The 24,326-nt window shown below is 45.6% G+C and overlaps 1 protein-coding gene across 1 annotated transcript in view; it reads left to right on the forward strand.

Annotated features, from left to right (window-relative positions):
• Positions 1 to 24,326, forward strand: part of LOC117877349 — a 132,482-nt gene that overhangs the window by 44,726 nt on the left and 63,430 nt on the right. Inside the window, 3 exon segments of the mRNA XM_034770428.1 lie at positions 20,071 to 20,078; positions 21,207 to 21,869; positions 23,624 to 23,816. Coding sequence (XP_034626319.1) covers positions 20,071 to 20,078; positions 21,207 to 21,869; positions 23,624 to 23,816 — 864 coding nt within the window.

Raw genomic sequence — 24,326 nt, forward strand, 5'->3', positions numbered from 1 at the left:
ATCCCCAAATGCATCACCTTACACTTTTTACTATTAAATTTCATCCTATTCCTGATACTCCAATTCACAAGCTCGTTCAAGTCTCCCTGCAGGATATCCCTATCCTCCTCCGAATTTACAACGCCTCCCACCTTCGTATCATCCGCAAACTTTATCAGCCCACTCCTGCAATCGGTTCCGAGGTCAGTTATAAATAGATTAAATAAAATGGGTCCCAAAACCGAACCTTGAGGCACTCCACTAGTAACCTCCCTCCAACCTGACAGTTCACCCTTTAATACGACCCGCTGCATTCTCCCCATTAACCAATTCCTTATCCACCTCTGGATTTTCATATCGATCCCCATGTTTTTCAGTTTAACCAATAATTCCTCATGGGGTACAGTATCAAACGCTTTACTGAAATCCAGGTATATTAGGTCCACCGCATTTCCCTTATCTAATAAATCCGTTACTTTCTCAAAGAAGGAGATCAGATTCGTTTGGCACGATCTGCCCTTCGTAAAACCATGTTGTAATTTATCGCAATTGCCACTAACCTCCAGGTCCTCAACTAGTTTCTCTTTCAGAATTTTCTCTAACACCTTGCACACTACAGATGTTAAACTAACAGGCCTGTAGTTACCCGGATCACTTTTTTTCCCTTTCTTGAAAATAGGAACCACATTAGCTATTCTCCAGTCTAACGGGACCACCCCCGAGTTTACAGATTCATTAAATATTATCGCTAATGGGCCTGCTATTTCCCGCGCCAATTCCTTCAATATTCTCGGATGAAGATCGTCCGGTCCTCCCGACTTAGCCCCATTAAGGCATTCAAGTTTTGTTTCTACCTCGGATACGGTAATCCCCCATCCTGAATGCCCCTCTGTAGTGGTGCTAGTATCCCTAATACCTTCATTGGCCTCATTAAACACCGATGCAAAATATTCATTGAGATATTGCGCCATGCCTAGATTGTCTTTAATCTCCTCTCCGGCAATAGTCTTCAGCGGTCCCACTTCTTCTTTCTTTGCTTTCTTCCTATTTATATGGCTGTAAAACCTCTTACTATTGCTTTTAATTCCCCTCGCTAGGTCCAACTCTACACGGCCTTTGGCCTTTCTCACTCTATCTCTACATTCTCTGACTTCGCTAAGGTAAGTTTCTTTACTAATCCCTCCCCTCTTCCACTCTTTGTACGCTTTCTGTTTTTTCCTAATCGCCCCTTTGAGTCGGTCGCTCATCCAGCTCGGTCTAAATCTCCTGCTTTGTAATCTTTTTCCCTTTTTTGGAATGCAGGCCTCCGACAGCTCATGCATCTTTAACTTGAAGTAATCCCAGGCTTCTTCTGCCTTTAGATCCATTAATACGTTTGCCCAATCCACTTCCCTTACCAGTCCCCTTAATTTGTTAAAATTGGCCTTTTTAAAATTATAAACCCTAGTCTTTGACTTAATTCTGCTACTCCTCCCATGTATTTTAAACCGAATTAGCTCATGATCACTGGAGCCCAAATTGTCCCCCACTACCACTTCCTCAACGAGGTCCTCACTACTTACCAGAATCAAATCTAAAATGGCCTCCCCCCTCGTCGGTTCAGCTACCACTTGATGAAGGAATTGATCAGCAAGCACATCTAGGAACATCTGAGCCCTATTATTACTACTAGTGTTTGTGCCCCAATCTATATCTGGGAAGTTAAAGTCCCCCATAATTACACAGTTTCTATTAGTAATTACTTCTCTAAACACATTAAATAGTTCCTTATCCATATCCTGGGTCGATCCCGGCGGTCTATAGCACACTCCGAGCACTATCCCCGGAGAGGCTCTAGTAGTCAGTGTGAGTATTGCCCAGTGTGAGTATTGCCCAGACGGACTCTGTGTTATCTAATCCATCAACTATTATTTCTTTACAGCTTATTTCACTATTGACATACAATGCCACCCCCCCACCTTTACCTTTGTTCCGGTCTTTCCTAAACAGCGCATACCCCTCCATACCTGTGTTCCAGTCGTGACTGCCATTCCACCACGTTTCTGTTATTCCTACGATATCTGGTTTCAGCTCTTGGACCAAGAGCTCCAATTCCTCCATTTTATTACCTAGGCTTCTGGCATTGGTGTATAAACACCCTAATGTATGTCGTTTAGCCTGTCTCCCATTCGTAGCACTATAAGTTGCGGGCCTCCTTGCGTCCGTCCCCCCTATCCTTCCTATGTCCAATCTCATCTCCCCGGCTATGTCTCCTCTCATTTTACTCACCTTTTCCATACTGGAATCTGGCGTGGAGATTAACTGTGCATCTCCCAACCTTCTCCCCAAACTTCCTAGTTTAAAGCTCTTTTGATAAGATGAGCCAGCCTCCCTCCCAGAAGTCTATTTCCTTCCCTACTCAGGTGAAGCCCATCCCGCGAGAACAGGTGTCTATCCCCGAAAGCCTCCCAGTGGCCATACATCCCAAAGCCCTCCTTATAGCACCACTCTCTTAGCCAACTATTTATTCTCACAATCCTATCAGCCCTTTGCTGCCCTTCCCTCGGAACGGGCAGAATCCCACTAAAGATAATCTGAGCCTCTATCTCCTTGAGTGTCTTCCCCAGCCTAGCATAATCTCCCTTGATTCTCTCTAACGAGAACCTAGCCGTGTCATTTGTTCCTACATGAAGGATTATCAAGGGGTTCTTACCTGCTCCTTTTAGGATCCTTTTCAACCGCAGGTCCACATCGCGTATCTTTGCGCCCGGTAGACAGCACACCCTTCTGTTCTCCGGGTCCGCCCTGGTCACAGGCCTGTCCAATCTCCTCAGTAAAGAGTCTCCAATTACATACACCTGCCGTCGCCTGGCAACAGTGCGATCTAGTAATCTAGTCTCTAGTCCCTCTAGTCCTGACCTGTGCCTGTTCCTATCTTCCGTTATGCTCCCCCTTATGCCTTCCTGAACGAGCCTCTGCTGGGAGAAGGTCTTGGAACATAAGGACCGCAGACCAAGAATTAAAATTGTACCTACTGAGGATCGCCAGCTGGTTAGCGATCCGCAGCGAGAGACCTCCCATGAGAATAAACCTTTCTCCCAAAAAGGTTCAGCCATTTTGTGTCTTTTGATTTGGGAGCAGGCCCTTGCTGGCCCTGTCTCTCCTTGGCAGTTATCGCATCTACCACAAGCGAACATGGGGCAGGGTGGGTAAAAAGGTATTCATAACCCCTGGTGGGGACAAAGTACTTTTGTTTCCCCCCCTTAGCTGTGGGGGGAATGGAGGCCGGGGTTTGCCAGAGAGTCTTTGCATTGTTTTGTATGGTTTTATTCATGGGAAGGGTCACCCTGGAGGGTGACGTTGAGCTGTGCCGAGCTGGTGAGCGGTGCAACGACGGGGAGCGGTGCCACGACCAGGAGCGGTGCCGAGCTGGAGAGCGGTTCCGCCCTGGCAATCACTGACACGGGGATTGGGAACCCGCACCTCGTCGGTCCGAGCGGTGCCGTGAGGTCACATATTGGGACCTGGACCTCGAGTGGGACCATGTTCGTGCAGTCGAAAGTGACCTCGAGCAGAAACGGCTCCGAGATTCAAAACCGCGGGACCAGCGCCGCGAGTCAGACCGAGACCTGAGGCAGTGCAGGGACTCAGAACGGTACCGGGACTCCAAGCAGGAATGAGATGCTGGTCTGAGGGCTGACAGTCTGAACATTGCTGGTTTGCCCTTGGATGGTACCGGGACCCGAGCTGGAGCCGGAGGCTCCAGACCCGTCATCTCTGAGACCTCTCGCCGCCTTGAAGGTGTCCAGTGTGGAAGGTAGAATGATCTCTTCTACTTGCACCATCCCGTGTGGAAGGGTGGTCTGAAGAGATCGAGGCATGGTGACCTGATCAGAGTACTGGCCAGGGTCTTGCACTGTCGGGCCCGTGGCAACTGTCTCGATCCTACGAGGGGGTCATCCCACGGCTTGCTTCTTGGCAGCAACTGGGGAATGGGAACGGTGCCGAGGTGGGCGTTTTTGGGGCCTGGGTGATCGCCGGCCCCGAGATGAGCGCGGGGTCTTCTGCAGTGCCAAACCTGGTACTGCTGGAGGGGTGCTCCGTACCAAGGCACTTAGGTCCACGTCTTGAGAGGGCCACAGGGCCGACTCTATGAGAAGTTGCCTAAGACGGAACTCCCTCTCTTTACGCTTTCGAGGTTTGAACACTTTACAAATTCTGCACTTGTCTGCTTGATGGCTCTCCCCCCAAACACCTGAGACAGGAATCGTGGGGGTCGCCTGTAGGCATGGGTCTGCTGCAACACTTGCAAGGCTTGAAGCCCTGAGACGGCATGCCCCAGGGCCCCGCAGGGCAGTCATTGATAAGACCACCCTCTAACAGCTAAACTACACTTAATACTATAGAGAAACAATTAACACTTACTAACTACAAACTATTTACAATGAAGATAAGAAAACGCTAGGGATAAGTGGAACACTTGAAAAGACAAGAGACCACTGTTCCAACAGCCGTCACAGAAGGAACTGAAGGGGGGTCGAGCCGGCAGGGGCTTATATAGATCGTCATTTCGGCGCCACTCCAGAGGGCTCCCCAGCTGGCCCGACGGGTAGCTGCTAGGGTAAAAGTTTCCGACATCCGTGCAGGCAGTGCGTGCACACACCTGACTGGAATTGTAATGAGCAATCACTCGAAGAAGAACACAAATGACATCACCCAGGTATATCAGTACAGGGTATGTCTGTACTGGAAACTTCAAAGCACTGCTGCGGCCGTGTTTTGAAGTGCGAGTGTGGTTGCGCGCGCTCCTGGTAAACTACCTCCACGGGGGGAATAGCTCTGAGTGCTGGGAGTGCGGCTCCCAGCGCTCGGAGCCTGTCTACACTAGTGCTTTAAAGCGCTCAGACTTGTGGCGCTCAGGGGGGTGATTTTTCACCCCCCTGAGCCAGCAAGTTAGAACGCTATAAAATGTAAGTGTAGACAAGCCCTAAGATATAGTCTCCCAACACTCCCGCTCCATTAGTCTCTGGAATGTAGCGGGCACAATGCACAAGCCAAATGGCACACAGATCCATTTGAACAGCCCAAACAGAGTCGTCACCACTGTCTTTTCCTGGTCTTGTTTTTCCACCGCAACCTGGAAGTAAGCAGAAGTTAGATCGAGGGTTGAAAACACTCTTGCACCTCCTAATGCATCCATGATAGCAGGTAGGCATCCTTGCTCTTACTAATACAGCCCAATATGCCATTGGCCTTCTTGGCAACAAGGGCACACTATTGACTCGTATCCAGCTTCTTGTCCACTGTAATCCCCAGGTCCTTTTCTGTAGAACTGCTGCTTAGCCAGTCAGCCCCTAGCCTATAGCAGTGCATGGAATTGTTCTGTCCTAAGTGCAGGACTCTGCACTTGTCCTTGTTGAACCTCATCCGATTTCAAGTTGCTGGCCTCTTCCAGGTTGGGAGGGGAGAGGAAGGGAAGGGAACTAAAACTGCAGGGTAAAGAAGAGACCAGTAAGTCTTAGGGGGTCCTGACCCTGTGCCTCAGCTCCCAGCCCCTGGGAGACCCCTCTCTGTGTCCCCATCTCTCAGCTCCCGAGGGCCCCTTTCCTGTGCCCCAGATCCCAGCCCCTAGGGGACCCCTTCCTATGTCCCCCATTTCCCAGCTCCCCCCAGATCCCAGGGGCCCCTTTCCTGTGCCCCCAGCTCCCTCCCCAGACCCATCTCTGTGCCCCCAGCTCCTGAGGGCCCCTTTCCTGTGCCCCAGCCCCCTCTACAGCTTCCCAGGGACCCCACCCTGTGCCCCCAGCTCCCAGCCTTTCCAGCTCCCAGGGGGGCCCTCCATGTGCCTCTAGATTCCAGCCCACCCAGCTCCCAGGGGGGCCCTCTCTGTGCCCCAGCTCCTGAGGGACCCCTCCCTGTGCCCCCAGCTCCCAGCCTCCCTCTGTGCCCACACAATTCCTAGGAGGCCTCTCCCTCTGCCCCACAGATCCCAGCCTCCCAGTTCTCAGGGTGTCCCTCATATCTTCAAGGTCCCCCTTCTGCATGCCACACTCTGAACCCCCAGTTCCCCATGCTCCCCAGCTCTCAGGGGCTCCCCCTTTTTCTTACTCATCCCAAAGGGAGGTGTTAGTGCAGGGGGTTGGGGATATTTCAGGAGCCAATCTTCCACCATCACCACCCACCCTAGCTACCTTCAGTGTGCTGGAGCATTTTAACCTCCCCCTCCCCCAATAACCCACTTTCCCTGGTACTGGTGAGGGGCACTTGACTATTGGAGATGCTCAGTATTGGGGTGGGGAGAGATCTGCCCTCCTGGAGCCCCCATGTCACTGCCCCTCCCCCCCTGGTATCCCCACACCAATGTGATTCTATCTATACACTTCTGGTTCCCTCCGCCCCCTTAACTACTACAGCACAGCATTAGTGGGAAATGTAAATTCTGCAGAGGAGAGGTGCCCCAGGGGCAGTGAGTATTTTGTTTACAGAGATGGGTGATTAAAATCAGAAAGGGCTGGTGATTAAATTAAGGATATGGAAATCAAGCATGTAAAACAGGAATCCCTTGGAGGGGGGAGGGGGAGTTGTTTTAGAGAGAACACAAGGGACTCAGATGAAATACAGCCAAGCCCTCTAAGCCAAGGTTATTCAGAAAAGGAGAGATTTGAGGGGCATTGGTGAAAAGGGGCTAAAACCAAGGGAAGGGATAGTGCTATAGAGAGGTTCCCAATCTACTTGTGGTACTTATGTGGCCGCTCACAAGGTCCAACCTATTTCTCCTCACACCCCCTCCGTGAGGTAGAGCAGTGCTGTTATCCCCATTGTACAGATGTTCTCAATGGAAAAGCCCCAGGTTAAAGATGGATTCCAGTTCAGGTGACATGATCACATGTCACTGTAATATACTTCATTACCCACTTGCCAGCACACACGTATACAGGAAGACTCACAGGTAAACACAGCCATCTGCAGTCAATTGTCCTGGTTAATGAGAGCCATCAAAATTCCAAGCCACCAGTAATGGCCCACACTTTGCATAATTACATAAGGAGCTCAGAGTTATATTTCATATTTCTAGTTTCAGATACAAGAATGATAAATTTATACAAATAGGATGTCCACACTCCGTAGATTATAAGCTTTGTAATGATACCTTACAAGAGACCTTTTGCATGAAGCATATTCCAGTTACATTATATTCACACTCATTAGCATATGGAGTGCACCGTCACACCCTCCTCCTGAACTTACTGCCAGAGACTTGTTTGTCTCTGGTCACACTCCCTTTCAGTACCTTTAAACCGTATGATGTAATTCATAGGTGTTCTTAGGGTGACCAGATGTCAGAGGTCAAATATCGGGACGCGTGGGGGTGGGGGAACGGAGCAAAAAAAAAAAAAAACAACAAGCGGCCAGTGGAGCAAAACAAAACAAAACAAAAAAAACTGCCGGAGCACAGGAAAAACTGAGAACCCACCGGCAGCTCCACACCCTGCCCCCCACCAGCTTGCCTCTGCTCCGTCTCCACCTCCCCCCTCGGGGAGGGAGGGGGGCAGCACGCAGAGCCCCCCCCCCCCACCAGAGGGACCTGCCAGGGGGCCAGGTGAGTCCCAGGCAGTGCTAGCCTTACCTGGAGCGGCTCCCAGGGAGCATCCAGCAGGCAGGTCCTGTCCCTCTGGCTCCTAAGGTTGGTCAGGTCGGGTCGGGGGCGGCGGGGACAGGGGCGGGGGGCTCGCTGCCGGTGCCTACAAGCCCCCCCACCCCTGCAGCACACAGTGGAGACCTCCTTGCCATCTCTGTGCGTGCCTGGGGAGTGGGGCTGCAGCACTCTGCAAGCTCCTGCTGGTGGACAGGCAGGCACTGGGAGTTCAGCTGAGCTGCCTCAGGGCCCAGGAAGAAGAGGTGAGCGGTGCCGGCAGGGCCGGCTTGCGTCCTCCACCAGATGGTCCCCCGATATCAGTACAAAGTGCGTCCCGACCAATGTAAGGGCGGGACGCGGGACAAGTCCCCTAAAATAGGGACTGTCCCGATAAAATCGGGACATCTGGTCACCCTAGGTGTTCTAGCAAGGTTTGGTGTTCCTGGTCCCCGGGTGCCTGAAAACACATTGGGGTGTAGTATTGCTAACAGAATGCAGACAGCAATCTCTGTTAAAGTGTAGGTGTTTTGGCATTTAGCCACCAATGCCATGATGCGGTGTGCCTCAGTTTCCCCTTCCACACAGCAGCACGGGCCTGTTATGCTTTTGCTGCTGTGCCAGGCTTCCAGTCTGTTTACAAGTATAAGCTGAAAAGCAGCATGCTTGTGAGACTGTCTTGTCACTATCCCTAGAATGTACAAAAGTTTTTTCCAGAAATCAGGTATGTCCCACATCTTTAAAGGGTTTACCACTAGTATTAATTCCTTTGTCTTGACCCATAGATGAAGTAGCAAAAGACACAAGATTAACAGCAAATCTACGGTGGACAGGCTTTATTCACACAATTTAGCTTGTTTAGTGTCTATTGCATTTCCCAGTTCCTTTGTGTACCTTGGCAGGTGCTCTGATGCAGATTCTTCTGCCTCTTTTGGAGAAGGCTTTTAATTCAGGCATGTGTTTGAGGATTTGGCAAAAAAAGGGTGCACTGCAACCATGCCTGCCCTCGGCCCCTCCCTCTGGAATTTCTTTGGGTTGGCCACACACCCTTTCAAAGCTCTCCAAGTGCAGAGTTTTTCTCCTCCCAGCCTTGATTTGTTACAAGGGCAGCAGGAATAACATTCTTTAATGGAGTGCTTTGGATCGGTAAGATCCTCCCGGTTACCCCACTTTCTGCCCCCAACAGGTGGGCTGGATGGGCGCTCCCCTCCAGATCTGACCCCCAGTCAGACCTGATTCACAGGAGAGGGGTCTGTCATTTTAAATGCAGATTTTTTACCCTCCTCCTGGGAAAAAGCCTCCCTACAAAAGGTGGGCAGACCCTCTGGTCTCCCCTCATCATCCATCTGGACTTCCCTCTCTGGGCTCCCCACTGGTCAGACACTCCTGTGTTCGCAAAAAGGGAAGGTGACTCTGACCCAGCTGTGGGATCACAGCTACCAGCTATGACAGACCCTTCACTGGCCAGCAAGCCCCCCCCCCCCCCCCCCGCCCTCTCTCAGGTTGGGCTTGCTTTCAGCTACAGAGTCCTTGGGATCTGATCCCACCACAGCGGTCACCAGAATCCCAACTTCCACCTTCAGGACACATGTCTCTGTGCACCCCAGGGCAGGCCCTGCACCCTGCTGACCTGCAACTTCCTGGCAGTCAGCAGCTGGGGTGGCCCCCCTGCTACAAGGTTCTCCTCCCTGGGTGATGATTGTGGGACAGGAGCTGGCTTCCTCCAGCCCTTCCCTCTGGAACTTGCCTTGAGCCTGGGGCTACAGGAATTGGCTACAACAATCCCTTCCCCCAGAGCTGCATTCTTTACTGCTACAGAGGAAACTAAGAGACACCCTCTTATTTCCCCAGAAGTCCATGTGACTTCACCCTCCCCGCTACCCCCCGGGGCTTTTAGCACAAGATTCCTTCTCACTGCTAACCAATCCTGGGACAGATTCTGCCACATTAAAGAAATCATTCCCTAGTAGAAACTGTGCAAAATTGTGTGCCACTGTTGCAACAGTCAGCTCAGCCTACAAATGACTAGTTTGCATGTGTACTTTAGCTAAAGGTGCAAGGATTTTGTAACCCCCCACCAGTTCTCATTCTGCCATTTTCCCTGGCAACAAATCCTTCTCCAGGATCAGGTCCCTCCTGACCACAGAAATTTCAGCCCCCATATCTCTCAATCCAGTGAGTAATTTACATTAAGTTTAACAGCACGCATATGCTCACTGCTTGGTTGTGTAAAAGCAAGCTTTACAAATCCTGTGTGGAAAGAGGCAGCAGCCGGGCTCTGAGAAGTAGCAGTTTTATGTGTTACTTGCTCCTTGTTCCCACTCAGCAAGGGACACTTATTCCTCAGGTGCTCAGTGGACTTACAATTATAGAACCTCTTGGGCTCCTCTGCTTGTACAGGAGATTTGGGGCGAGTAACAGGGGAATGGGGATGTGAACGCCCAGCCTCCTTTTTCCCAGGGGTATAAATGGTGATTCTGCTTTCCTCCATCCCTGTGCCTCTCTGCCAGTGAGTTATGTTTAATTGCAGCTTGTGACTGCTCAAAAGAGTCTGCAAACTCAGCCTATCCACCCACTGCATCCACCTTTTTGTCCCATAAATACTGTACTGTTTTACATCATCATTGCACATATTCAGGAATTGTTCCTGAGTAACCAAATCACACATTCCTTCAAAGCTTATAATGCCTTTTCCCCTCACCCACTTATCTAACAAGTCTCTCATTTCATTTACATAAACCACATTACTCAATCCAGATCCCCTCTTAAAACTCCTGAATTTAACCCTGTAGGTTTCAGGTGTAATCTGAAACTGTTTCAAAACCAGTTCCTTAAATTTACCATAGTTTGAAGCATCAATAGGCATCTTATTGAATATGTCCACAGCTCTGCCAGTCAATTTTGCTAGCAATGTGGTCATCTTTTGATTTTAAGGTATTGCATGGAGGGTGCACAGTCTCTCAAAGGTGATGAAATATTCGGCAGTATCACTGGATTCATCATACTGCGGACATAGTTGCTCCCATTTGTGGATTTTTGGGGAAGTAGAGCCAGCGGCTGAAGGGTTTTGTCTCTTCCACTCCATAACAGCCAGTTCATGCTTCTGGACCTCAATCTGGGTCTGTATTTCTCTGTCTCTTAACTCCAGGGCTCTTTTGTAAGCGGCTTCCTCTCTGGCTGCCTTTGCCTCCATAGCCCTTCTGTATGTATTCTCCTCCCTTGCTGCCTCTGCTTCTTTGAGCTTCAATTGAAATTCACGGTCCTTTGCCTTCTCTTCTGCTTCCAGTCTGGCCCGCTCTAATTTTGTAGCTGCCTCACTGGTAGTCATTTTCCTGCTTTCTTGTGCTTATTTCCCTCACCTGAAATAAACAAACAGAAAATAACCAGTAACCACTTTGTCTGTTCTGGGTGCCAGCACACCACACCCAAAACTCACTTAAAATCACTACCAGTATCTCAAAGCAATCAGCTTTGCACAGATCCTGCCAACTACACCATTGTGATGGTTTGGGTCACAGAAATCCCCTTGGGACAGCCACCTGATGTGCCTAGACTACCTGTGAGCCCGTTTTCCCTGCCAGCTTGGGACTTCAGTACTCTGCCTTGTTTGAGCCAGACACTCTTGCCTGCTGCAAATACAGATCCAAGTCTGAACCATGTCCCCCACAAGCTGCAGGCTTAACTGAAAACAGTTTAAGAAGAGCTCCTGTCTCCAGCACTCAGATTCCCAGCTCCCAATAGGGTCCAAACCCCAAATAAATCTGTTTTACCCTGTATAAATATTATACAGGATAAACTCATAAATTGTTTGCACTCTATAACATTGATAGAGAGAGATGTACTGCTGTTTGCCCTCCCCCCCCCCCCCCCGGTATTAATGCAGGGGGGTGACGATGCAGTTCTGGCGGGACCCACCTGAGAGTGCCAATTCAGGACAAATCGCTTAAAACAGGGCAGTTACAGCCCAAGGCTGGGGTTTCTCCATCTCTAAGGCAAACCAAACCAGACAGAATAAGAGGACTTTGGTCTCACCCCACTGGCTAACCACAAGTCACACAAGCAATTCCCTTAGACACTCCAGTTTCCCAGTATCACCACCATTGCCACCACCAGTGCCACTCATTATGAGGACAAATGGTTATGAAAACCAATACCCCAATAAAAGAAAAAAGGTTCTCCTGATCCCAAAGGACCAAGCCCCAGACCCAGGTCAATATACAAATTAGATCTTACTCACAAATCACACTGTTGCCAATCCTTTAGAATCTAAAATCTAAAGGTTTATTCATAAAAGGAAAAAGATATAGATGAGAGCTAGAATTGGTTAAATGGAATCAATTACATACAGTGATGGCAACGTTCTTGGTTCAGGCTTGTAGCAGTGATAGAATAAACTGCAGGTTCAAATCAAGTCTCTGGAATAAATCCTCAGCTGGGATGGGTCCTCAGTCCTTTGTTCAGAGCTTCAGTTTGTAGCAAAGTCCCTCCAGAGGTAAGAAGCAGGATTGAAGACAATATGGAGGAGAGGCATCAGCCTTTTTATAGTCTTTTCCAGGTGTAAGAACACCTCTTTGTCCTTACTGTGGAAAATTATAACAAAATGGAGTCTGGAGTCACATGGGCCAGTTCCTGCATACTTTGCTGAGTTGCAAGGTGTATTTGCCTTCTCTCAATGGGTCAATTGTATAGCTGATGGTCCTTAATGGGCCATCAAGCAGGTTAGGCAGAACTAACACCAACTTGTCTGGGATGTCTCCCAGAAGCATAGCATAAGTTTGAAATACAGACAGTTTAGAGCCAATATTCATAACTTCAACTACAAAATTGATACACACATGTAGACAACATACTCATAACCAGCAAACCATAACCTTGTCTTAGACACCTCATTTGACCCCCTTTATACAAGATTTGGAGCCACTACAGGACCTTGGTTGCAACCATGTTCTATATGGTCCCAGATTATGTCAATAACATCACAAGGGGTAGGCAACCTTTCAGAAGTGGTGTGCCGAGTCTTCATTTATTCACTTTAATTTAAGGTTTCGCATGCCGGTAATACATTTTAACGTTTTTTTAGAAGGTCTCTCTCTATAAGTCTATATTATATAACTAAACTATTGTTGTATGTAAAGTAAACAAGGTTTTCAAAATGTTTAGAAGCTTCATTTAAAATTAAATTAAAATAATAATCTGACACCGCCAGCCTGCTCAGCTCGCTGCCAGCCTGGGGTTCTGTTCACCTAGGCTGGCAGCAGGCTGGGCGGAGCCTGCGGCTGGGACGCTGGCTGGCAAGGGGCCGGCAGCCGGGACCCCAGACCTGGGGGGATGGTTCAGGGGTCACGGCAGAGAGCTGGGGCTGTGGGGGTGCAGGGCAGAAGGCTGGGTGTGTGGGAGGGTTCAGGGGTCAGAGCAGAGGGCAGTGGGGGGGGTCAGGGGTCAGGGCAGAGGGCTGGGGGGTGTGGGGGTGCAGGGCAGAGGGCTGGGTGTGGGAGGGAGTTCAGGGGTTAGGGCAGAGGGCTGGGGTATGTGGATGTGCAGGGCAGAAGGCTGGGGGGGTTCAGGGGTCAGGGCAGAGGAGTGGGGTGCTCCCAGCCCCCTGCCCTGAGTGGCTTAGGGCAGGGGGCTGGAAGGGATATGCCCTGTTCCACCCCCTTCCCCAAGGCCCCAACCCTACCTCTTCTCTGCTTCCTCTACGGAGCTGTGTGCATGCTGCCACTCCTCCCCTTCCCCCTCCCCCTCGCAAGGGCCATCAGCTGATCGGCGGCAGGGATAGGGAGGAGGAGGGGCCGGAAAGCACCATGCTGGGGGAAGAAGCGGGGGAGGAGGGAAGCGTGGCTGCCGCAGGACCAAGCTTCTGCCTCCTGCCCCTGCAGGAGAAAGCGGTGGGAGTGGGGGCTGAGTGGGGCTGGGGGCAGCAGCGTGACAGTCAAAATCGGCTTGCGTGCTGTGTTTGGCACATGTTCCATAGGTTGCCAACCCCTGTATTAATGCATACTCTGGGTTAATTAATAAGTAAAAAGTGACTTTATTAAATACAAAAAAGTAAGATTTAAGTGGTTCTAATTAATAACAGACAGAACAAAGTAAATTGCCAAACAAAATAAAATAATACACACAAGTCTATGCCTAATATAGTAGGAAACTAAATGCAGTTTAGTTTTCTCACCCTCAGAGATGTTCCAATAAGCTTCTTTGACAGACTAGCCTCCTTCTAGTCTGGGCCCAATCCTTTCCCCTGGTACAGTCCTTGTTCCAGCTCAGGTGGTAGCTAGGGGATTTCTCATGACTGCAGCCCTCTTTGTTCTGTTCCACCCCCTTATATATCTTTTGCACAAGGCAGCAATCCTTTGTCCCTCTCTGGGTTCCCAACCCTCCTTCTAAATGGAAAAGCCCCAGGTTAAAGATGGATTCCAGTTCAGGTGACATGCTCACATGTCACTCTAAGACTTCATTACCCACTTGTCAGCACGCAGGTATACAGATGACTTACAGGTAAAACAGAGCCATTTACAACCAATTGTCCTGGTTAATGAGAGCCATCAAGATTCCAAGCCACCATTAATGGTCCACACTTTGCATAATTACAATAGGACCTCAGAGTTATACTTCATATTTCTAGCTTCAAATACAAGGGTGATATATTCATACAAATAGGATGAACACACTCAGTAGATTATAAACTTTGTAATGATACCTTACAAGAGACCTTTTGCATGAAGCATATTGTAGTTATGTTATGTTCACACTTATTAGCATATTTTCATAACCTCATATGGAGTGCACTATCACACTTCCAACTTTCTTTCAAGAGGAAGAGATGCCCAGAACTTCTGTGCCTGTTTATTTTCCTTTCCTGCCTGCAGTGGCTCTGATATACCTCAGAAGACTCAATTTTTTTCTCAACTTTAAAATGTGGAATTTTCTTGGTGTTTGGTTTTGAATATTCTCTTGTGATAACTACAATTCAGTCACTTTAGTGTTGTGTTTAAGAGCCTTCTGGAAAGTAACTAGCCTGTAAATAGAAGTGAAAGCAGTGTTGCCTACTCTCATGATTTTGTCATGAGTCTCAGAATTATTGTTTTCCTTAAAGCCCCAGCTCCTGGAGTCAAATGGATATGTGATTATTTCAGCCTTCATTCTTAAAGAAAAATGAAGTTTCTAGCCCTTTTGGCTATGGAGAAAGCTTCAAATGTGACCCCAGTATATCCTAAAGGCTCAAAAAGCAGAAGGCAAATATAAAGAACACCAGATCTATTATTTTTACATAATCTTATGATTTTAAGGCCAATCTCATGATTTTTGATGAGCCTGATTCATGATTTTTGAACATTTGGGATTGGCAATACTGTGAAAGTGACTTGAAAGTGTCAGTTTCACTCCTGTTTGTTTAAGGTCAGTTTCTAGTCTATTATTTGTAGTGAGTCATCCATACAAGCCCAGGCAGGTGCAGTATAAACTCACAGGGCCTTGGCCTGGTAGATCATTTAACTTTTGAAAACATCTTATTCCAAGCTTGGTGAGCTGCAAAAAAGTGATAGAAAGTAATCTAGATTTTTCAGTTGTTGTGTTCAAGAGTTAGTGACAAAGTAAGAATATACATTAAAATTTTAAACCTAACCAGTGTCCCTTAAGTGACTTGACACAAGAGATGAGAATGTTAGTATTAGAGCTGAGTGGGTCTAATGTATTTAATTCTCTCTTTTTATATAGGAATTAGATATGGTGCTCCTGTCAGCTAATTTCTAAGTTGTTATCTGCAAAAAACAAACAAACAAAAAAACCTAGAGTTTTCAGTTGTCTGAGGAGCCCTGGAATCACGGTTAAGTTGCCCTCCACCTCCACCACCACCACCAAAATCTGAAATAGCACCTCTGTCAGAGAGGGAATTGAACTGGGGATCCTGGTGCTGGAGACCCTCAATGGGAGATTAGCCTGGGGAGAAAAAAAGGAGTTTGGGTAGGGACCTGGGGTGAGTGTGGAAAGAAGAGAGAGGAGGCCAGGGAGCCTGGATGGGAGTAAGGGGAAGTAGAGAAGGAATCTGGAGCTAGGGACCCTACATGGAGAGGAGATGATAGCTGGAGAGTTGTAAAATTACCCAAGGTACAATCTGGACTGATGAATAGCTGTGCCCTTCACTTCTCCAACCTGAGGCACCTTTTACACTGCTTTGCTGTGAGAGCCACCGCTCCTGGTCTGCCACACACAACTTCCAGCATGTAAGACACTCCCAGCTATACTGTATGAGTGCTATGGCCAGCCACTCATGAATTACACTGCAGAGTAACACCAGAAAATTCCCATTTCCAGATTTGCCCCAAGAAATGTGCATCTTGTACTGCCCAGCACCCTCCTGGACAATACAAGCTCATATAAAGCCTGTCATTTCATTAATAGAAAAATGATATGCGCAAATCCTATTATTTCCAATGGATTTTCCCAAACATATCAATCCAAACATATTGGTTTAGATAAAACAATAAAACAAGTTTGTAGACTACATAAAATGAGATTTTTTAAGGGGTTACAAGTAATGAGGCATAAAAGTCAGATTTGGTTACAGGAATATAAAGGCAAAATGCAACTAATATCTAACTTAACAAGCTAAATGAATTCAAAACAAGGGTCTCTCTCTCTCACCATGTGCTTCAGCAGTCTTGCTGGCTGGATTTTTTTTAGCCAGGACCTCTGTGGCCAAGGCTGAATTTCCGATTAGACACAGTAGGCACGTACTTAGAGGCGCCAGCATTCTAAGTACTATATAAGATGCTATATGCATCCGAAGAAGTGGGCTGTAGTCCACGAAAGCTTATGCTCTAATAAATTTGTTAGTCTCTAAGGTGCCACAAGTACTCCTGTTCTTCTTTTTGCGGATACAGACTAACACGGCTTCTACTCTGAAACCAGCATTCTAAAGGTGTCTAAAAGTTTAAGGTGGTTAAAAGTTTCATTTTTTACAGAAAACATGAAGGTCAGCTTTAGGCAGAGGGGGTGCTGAAGGTGTTGTGCCTAGGGGAGCGTAAGGGATAAATCTGGCCCTGCCTCCAGCAGTTCAATGTTACTTTCCTCGTCCTTCTGGTGTTGTTGATCCCATGGGCAGAGAGAAATGGAGAAGTATTTTGCGGCATCGGTTCTTCTTTCTTATAGTTCCCTTTTTCTTTGAAAATCATTTCCAGCTGAGGTTCAGGAGACAGGAAGTTTGTGGTGACAGGAACCTCCAGCTGTTTCTTTGCCAAGATGCAGGTTTCTCTTTCACACCCTTTTGCCTGCCAAAGATTGGCCACTTATACAGGCGACAGTCCATTTGATTTTGTTGACACCTGGTTTGTGACTATTTTTGCAGACTTGGAACATGTCTTAGTAATATCATACAATAGACTCTCATAACTTTACATATAGTGTTGCCAGACACATTTTACCAGGACAATAATGATCAGCAAATTGAGTTTTCAAATGACACTTCACAAGGCATACTTTGTACAGAATTTATCATAGTCCTGTAAAAAGGGGGAACATAGGGGTTCAGACTGTCACAAGAGTGAATCAACAGGACAAAAGAATCTGGAGGCTGTGAGACAATGGATTGGGGGAGTAGGCTTGAGTTTGTGTGTTTGGGGAGATTGACTAGGATTGTTGGGGAAACTGATTTTTGAATGTGCGGGGGGGCACTAAGACTGATTTTTTGAATGGATCAGAAATTGATCTTGAGTGTGGATTCATTTTGCTTTGGGTTGTTGTCTATGTCTTAACCTTACTACAGCCTTACTACAACACTTACCAAGTAAGAGACTTTTATACCATGAATCTCCATGATATTTGTTGTTTTTCTCAGAGACCCAGCTCCTGGAGTCAGGTGTCTCAGATTCATTTTAAAGTTGGTTTCTAGTCCTTATGGTTGCAAAGAAAAGCTTGTATGCATGAAATCTAAAGGCTCAAAAACCCCAAAGGCAAAAAAAAAAAAAAAAAAAAAAAAGACCCAACATTTATTATTTTTTAAAATCTCAATTTTTTAAGCCAATCTTTTGATTTTTGGGGACTTGATTCATTATTTTTGAATTCTTGGGGTTGGCGAGACTGAGAGGCAGTAGATACTACTGTAAAGTTTGGATCCCCTGCACTAGACCCTGCCACCTTGTAGTTATTGATTTTTAATGCAACCTTCTATAAAAATAAGTTGCAATAACCATATATGAATACAACATGTGAGAATAAATGCAACACTGATTCTGGAATCACTTATCTGTTGAAAGATCTCACAGCCTGACATAAGGCATAGGAGAGAAGGAAGATGCATTCCATTGTGAAGCCAATTTACGGTGATGCTGAGGGAACTCTTTCAAGATAGTTTCGTTTCTCCTGATTTTGTCTGAGAAGCTGGGTGGAGTCAGTGGCTAAAGAAATTGTATTGAATTGCTAAATCAATTCATTGTGATGCTAATGGCTTGCTTTTGCGTTGGTTTCATTTCTCCTGGTTTCTGTTTGGTATCGTGGGTGGAGCTGTTGATAAAGAAAAGAAGGAAATTCTATATTGGGTAATAAGTTTCAGAGTAGCAGCCGTGTTAGTCAGTATCCGCAAAAAGAACAGGAGTACTTGTGGCACCTTAGAGACTAACACATTTATTAGAGCATAAGCTTTCATGGGCTACAGCCCACTTCTTCGGATGCATATAGTTTCCTGTTGGGCTGAGTACAAGGCAGGTAGGAATTTTTCTCCTTCTCTTTTCAGTAAGTTTGTGTGTTTCTTTAATTCATCTATTTTCATAGCTAAATGTGGGTAGGCTGGTAGACACTGTAAGGATTTCTGAAATAAGAGAGAAGAATAAATTAGTTTTTGGGCACAGGCTTTCTCCCTATAAAATTATCATTATCTCTACTACCATACGGATACAGGTTGTTATGAATACGATTGTTTCCTCTTTATGAGGATGTATTTGGGAGCCAAAGTTTTAAACTGCTGAAGTGTGGTGCATTTTTAGGGGTGCGTGTGTGTTTGTGTATTGAGAATGCTGGAGTTGTTACGGGAATTCAGCCTAATAGCCTGGATAACCATCTAATTGTTTTCAGTGCTGTGATCACTGTGTCTGGTCAGACTTTCATTCCTGTGGGAGGCTGCATGGAATTAAAGTATAACAAAGAGGATGGGGTTTAGAGCCAATAATTCTGAGGCAATCACAACAATATCGCAGGCAGAAGTCTGTGCCACTTTTCAGATGGACAAAAATTGAATTAAAATTATGTTTGGGAAAGGCGGTATGTGAAAATGGTAAACAGTCAGGCCTCCTGTGCATGTAGTGTGACTAAAGTGAGTTTTGGCTATTTCTTTTAGCACTACAGCTCCAAGACAGCTATGGAAAAGTGAGCAGGATTCTATTCAGGTTCACATATTAAGATTATGCAAAAATTACTAAAAAAATCATGGGTAAAATTTAATGTATATTTAGGAATGGATTAATGACACATTGGGAAATAAATACATGACACAAGGGAAAAATTAATCCACCATTATACAGTATTGATGAATGGGGATACAGGTTGCTGTGGAGGAAAATAATATGTGTGACTTTATTACCGGCAGTCCTATCAACAACAACGAAAGGTGGGGGGGTGGGAGGAGGAGAGAATTGTGGAATACTTTTGGAAAATATAATTTTTTCACAAAATTCCTCTATTTTTTTGTTTATTTTTTTCATTTCCAAAGATTGTCCCTATTTCAACCATGTATTTTTCCTTGGGTGAGATATCTCCACTGATTAACAGGAGTTTTCAGGAGCATTTTGGGACTGATTGCTACCCAGTCTAGCTTAGCTGCCTCAGGGCCAGGACTGAAGGCCAGCAAAGTGTTGATTTAAGGTGACTTTAAAAAAAAAAAAACAACAACAACCAACCATTTAGGGTTTCTTTATACTTCATAAACAAGAAAAAATGGTACATGTCCAATTTTATTTTTAAAGTCTGTTGTTTTGTTTTTCCTCCTGCCCCGTTTATGCATTAGAACTGTAACTAATGTCAAGTCTAGTCTTCCCCATTTTGCTCTAGGCTTGTTTTAGAACAGTGGTTCTCAAACTAGGGCCACCGCTTGTTCAGGGAAAGCCCCTGGCAGGCCGGGCCAGTTTGTTTACCTGCCACGTCCGCAGGTTCGGCCGATCACAGCTCCCACTGGCTGCGGTTCGCTGCTCCAGGCCAATGCGGGCTGCAGGAAGCAGTGGCCAGTACGTCCCTTGGCCCATGCCGCTTCCTGCAGCTCCCATTGGCCTGGAGCGGTGAACCGCAGCCACTGGGAACTGCGATCGGCCGAACTTGCGGACGCGGCAGGTAAACAAACCTGCCTGGCCCACCAGGGGCTTTCCCTGAACAAGTGGCAGCCCTAATTTGAGAACCACTGTTTTAGAAGACCTGGAAGTCTGGATCGGCCATTAATTAAAGGGATGAGGGTTATGATACTTCCACTAAAGAATTTTTCTTCTTACTCTTTTTTCAAGCATCTCAGGTAAGTAGGTTTTTAATAAAACAAACACCCCCTCCATTTTAAAATCAACTGCATTAAAGAAAAAAAAAACCACTGCCTCTCTCAATCAGTCTAATAACTGTGAGATCATAAACCTCCTATTTCTCCAGACATTCTTCCAGGAAAAAAAGGGTAGACAAGACCTGAATTTTTACTACATTAAAACTAAACAGGAAAAGAAAAAAAGAGTAAACTTCCAATTCTCCTTTTCACAATATAATGCATCAAAAAGGCCACAACTCCTTTTTTGTTCTTTTACAGGCTACTTTTAAGCAAAGGGAGTGGCCCACTTGTAAAGAGCCAGCCACCAGTTGGCCAGATTTGCCTTTTTGAAAAATGAAATGTCATTTTTCTAAATCCACAGGCTCATGGAAACTCTCCACAAAAAGAATGGCTGGAGAGTGGAGTGTTGGTTTGTGCTCCTTACCTCTGTTTGCCAACTGTCCATTTAGGCCCCATTCCTGTAGACACACACGTGCTAAACTCCCAACTCACCGAAGTAAACTTAAGTGTAGGGGTGAGTATTTGCAGGATCTGGGCCTTACATAGGACACTCTTGGGGCAGAAGCATTCTGCTCATATCCCCATCACACTGGTAGAGCTGCTCACAATTTTTTCCATCAAAACATTCTATTGATGAAAAAATGGTTTTTCAACTATAGTGGGGGGAAAAACAAGGTTTTTTTTTAACTTTGATCAAAATATTCTGATTTTTTTTAAACGAAAAACAAAAATGATTGAAAATAATTTTTTGAGAGCTGATCATTGTTAAAAAGGCATTTTTGAGGGAAATTTGGGAAAACGTTAAAATGTTTCAAAATCTCCCATTAAAAGTCTTTGGCATTTTTTTTTTGTGGACCAACTCAGCACAGTGATGCAGGACAAATAAGGGGTCAGAACCTCAGCTGGTACAAACCAGCATAGATCCATTGGTTTGAAAAGAACGACACCAGCCGGTTCCAGCAGAGATCTGGCCCAACCAATAACAATGTGGTTTTGACTTTCTCCATAGTTATTACTACTGCAGAGCTGAATCCACTCAAGCCCATATATTGTTTTCAGAGCAATATAGAGGAGTTGCTGGACTAGACATTTGCTTTTCAGTGACAGTTAATGAACAAGTCCCAGAGCTGCTGGGCATCTTCATCTGGGAAGCAAAGAAGCAGGCAAATAATGTATAAACCATCACTGCGTAAGATGCCGGCACAGTCAGGAACTTACTTGATGGCCAAAGAATCACAAGTATTCCTTGGAGGAAGACACCCTCCACAGTCAAATGCAGCTTTTGCAGCATCGCTGTCAACACAGTCTCAAGCAGTTTTTGCGGGATCATTCCCAACTCAGTCGGAAGAAGATTTTGCAGTACCCCTCCCGCCAGAGTCAGAAGACAATTTTGTAACATTGCCCGCACCAGCACAGACTAACACAGTTTTTACCGGATTGCTCTCAACGCAGTCAAATGCAGCGTTTACAGGATCACACCCAGCCCAGTCAAAAGAACCTTTCCCAGGATATTTCCCAGCCCAGACTAAAGCAGTTTTTCCAGGATCACTCCCAACGCAGTCAAAAGAAGCTTTAACAAGACTGCAACCAACAGAGTCAAAAGGAGCTACTGCAGTGCCACACCCTTCCATGCAGAATGCACCTCCAGAGTGGAATGAGATGATTCAGAGACACATAGCAGCAGCCCAGTGGGCGGAGTCTGGGAAATATCAACAAGAAAAGATGAAACAGCAAGAGAGAATATATCATTTCCAAGAGCAACAGAATAAGGCAAGTCACATATTTGCATTTGAGTGAAAACTGACGACTCTGAGATTAATGTTCAGCTGCTGTCAGGGCTGAATTTTCAGCGGTCTGGGCTCACTTCTGCGTATACAGTCTGCAGACACAGATCAAAACAGTTCTGTCTCTGTGTGTGATTGCAGGATTGGTGCCCAGACTTGCACACACAAACACTAACGCACATGTTTAACTTCATGCACATGTGTAAATCCCTTTGACTCATATAGTACTTTGTAAATCACATTCGTAAATATTTCCAGGATTGGGGGCCAGGTGCTTAGTCATGTAATTACTAAGATTTGCCCCTGCATTTCATTTGCAGGTGTAAAAAAATGTAGGCATAGAAAATAGAAGGGCCACAGCTTAACTCCAACTTTCCCCTAGAATGTATATCTTAATGAATATTCACATTAAGAAACTTTAAACAGATATTATGGGATTTGAGTTTTTTGGGTTTTTTTTACGAGGCTCCAGTGCTTTCAATAGAAATTGATAGAAGTACAAAGACTCTTATTTAATATTCTATGTTTAACACTGAGAAAATCACAATAGACATTTGAAAAGTTTATATTAAAGTTAGTAAAGCAGTTAAATAATGTTATTAGATAATAAGCATTGCAATTATGATCAGGGGGTGCAAAAATATTTTCCCCATGGTGATAAGTATTGTCTTACTTATCACTAAAGACAGCTATTCTGTATTTTGTTTCAATATATATCTATTTCCTGAAATAGTGTTCTTAATTCAGAGTGGAAGATAAGAATTTAGCTTTTTATCTCCATACACAGATACCAAATTTTAGATTAAGATAGGAAGCTGCCTGACCTGTTAAATCATAAAATAATAGTTTTCTCAAAGTGACATGGATACCTGAGACCTGGAGAGAGGTTGCCTGAGGGAAGAATTTGGTGGAGGCAGCAGGAAGTCAGTCTGTATGCACAGTCAGGGACGCTAAAATGTAGTTGGAACAGCACTGTAAATAACTCCTCTAATAAACAGCCAGTTTTGTTCAAGAAAAGTGGAGTCCTCGTGTGTTATTACACAGCAGTGATATGTGAAACGAGTGACATCAAAGTAATCATCTTTTTAAAAAAAATCAGGTCTATTCATTCTTTCCCTGGGCACAATATCCTTCCCTGGCAGGGAGGAGGTATGGGACGGATCAACATAATAATCTAAAGGATATTGGCCAGCTGTTAGCCCATAAAGAAATTACAGCAGAACCTCACTTATCTCTGCACACTCTGACTCACATACAAACTGTACATTTCTCCAGAGCACACAGCAGCGATTTAATAGGGATAATGTACTGAGGTTTCTTATTACTAAGACCTTCATTATTTTACTATATATACATGAACTAGCACATTATGATGCATTATAAATAAATAAAAGAAAAAACTGCAGTTACCAAAAATAACTGAACAAAGTACATTTGATGGGGTGTTGTTCTTACTTTTCTTATTGTGTATTCACTTACTTGCTAATTTATAAAATTCAGTAATTTACAATAGATATTTTAGCCATTGGTGCAAATTAGCTAAATTTTGCTGAATTTACAGAAGTGTGTTTACCTTGTCAAGAATACTACAGAAGGCTTGTAGCTCACAGTACAAAGCGAGTGGTATGGTGGGGTGAAGTATAGTTTGCTGCTGATATACATGATTTATGGCACACAAATGTTTAACTTCGCCTGATTCTGTGAAACAAGCTCAAATGAAATGTAACATTATTCTTACAGAACACAGTACACACCTTGTACAACCAATATGAGGAGAAAATCCGTCCCTGTATTGATCTCATTGACTCCCTGAGAGCGCTCGGAGTAGAAAAGGACCTGGCTTTGCCAGCAATTGCAGTGATTGGAGACCAGAGTTCTGGAAAAAGCTCAGTTCTAGAAGCCCTGTCCGGAGTCGCTCTTCCTAGAGGCAGTGGTAAGAATTTACCTCTCAGCTTTTCATCTCAGAAATCTGACTCTTTCCCGAGTTGCAGTGGTGTGTTTCTATCTGATATTCTGTACTTCATGTCAGTTTGGGCACACTGAAAGTTGGGTTAAGATTCATCCTTGGCACAACCCAAAAGAATTTGTATTTTCCCAATCCCATCATACAGAAAACACTGTTATGATGAGAACTGTCCGGCAACTGGAATATCCCTTTTGTGGGAAATGACACTATTTTGAAATTTGCTTTCATTCCAGAAGGGAATAAAACCTCATATTTCAGACTTAATTGTAAAACAACTTTTGGAAACATCATTTTGGGTCAGCTGAAACATTTAGATTCAATAACATCAAGATGTTTTGTTTCGATGTTGCCTTTATATTCATCAGAGGTAATTGTGTGGAGGGAATCAACTGCTCCTTAGCCAGATACTAGCAACCTTTGTTCCAGAGAGCCCTGTGCTGGCACAGGAGGACACCTGCCTGCAGCTCTCATGACCCA

This window comes from Trachemys scripta, chromosome 1, assembly GCF_013100865.1.
Source record: "Trachemys scripta elegans isolate TJP31775 chromosome 1, CAS_Tse_1.0, whole genome shotgun sequence".
NCBI classification, from domain to species: Eukaryota; Metazoa; Chordata; order Testudines; family Emydidae; genus Trachemys; species Trachemys scripta.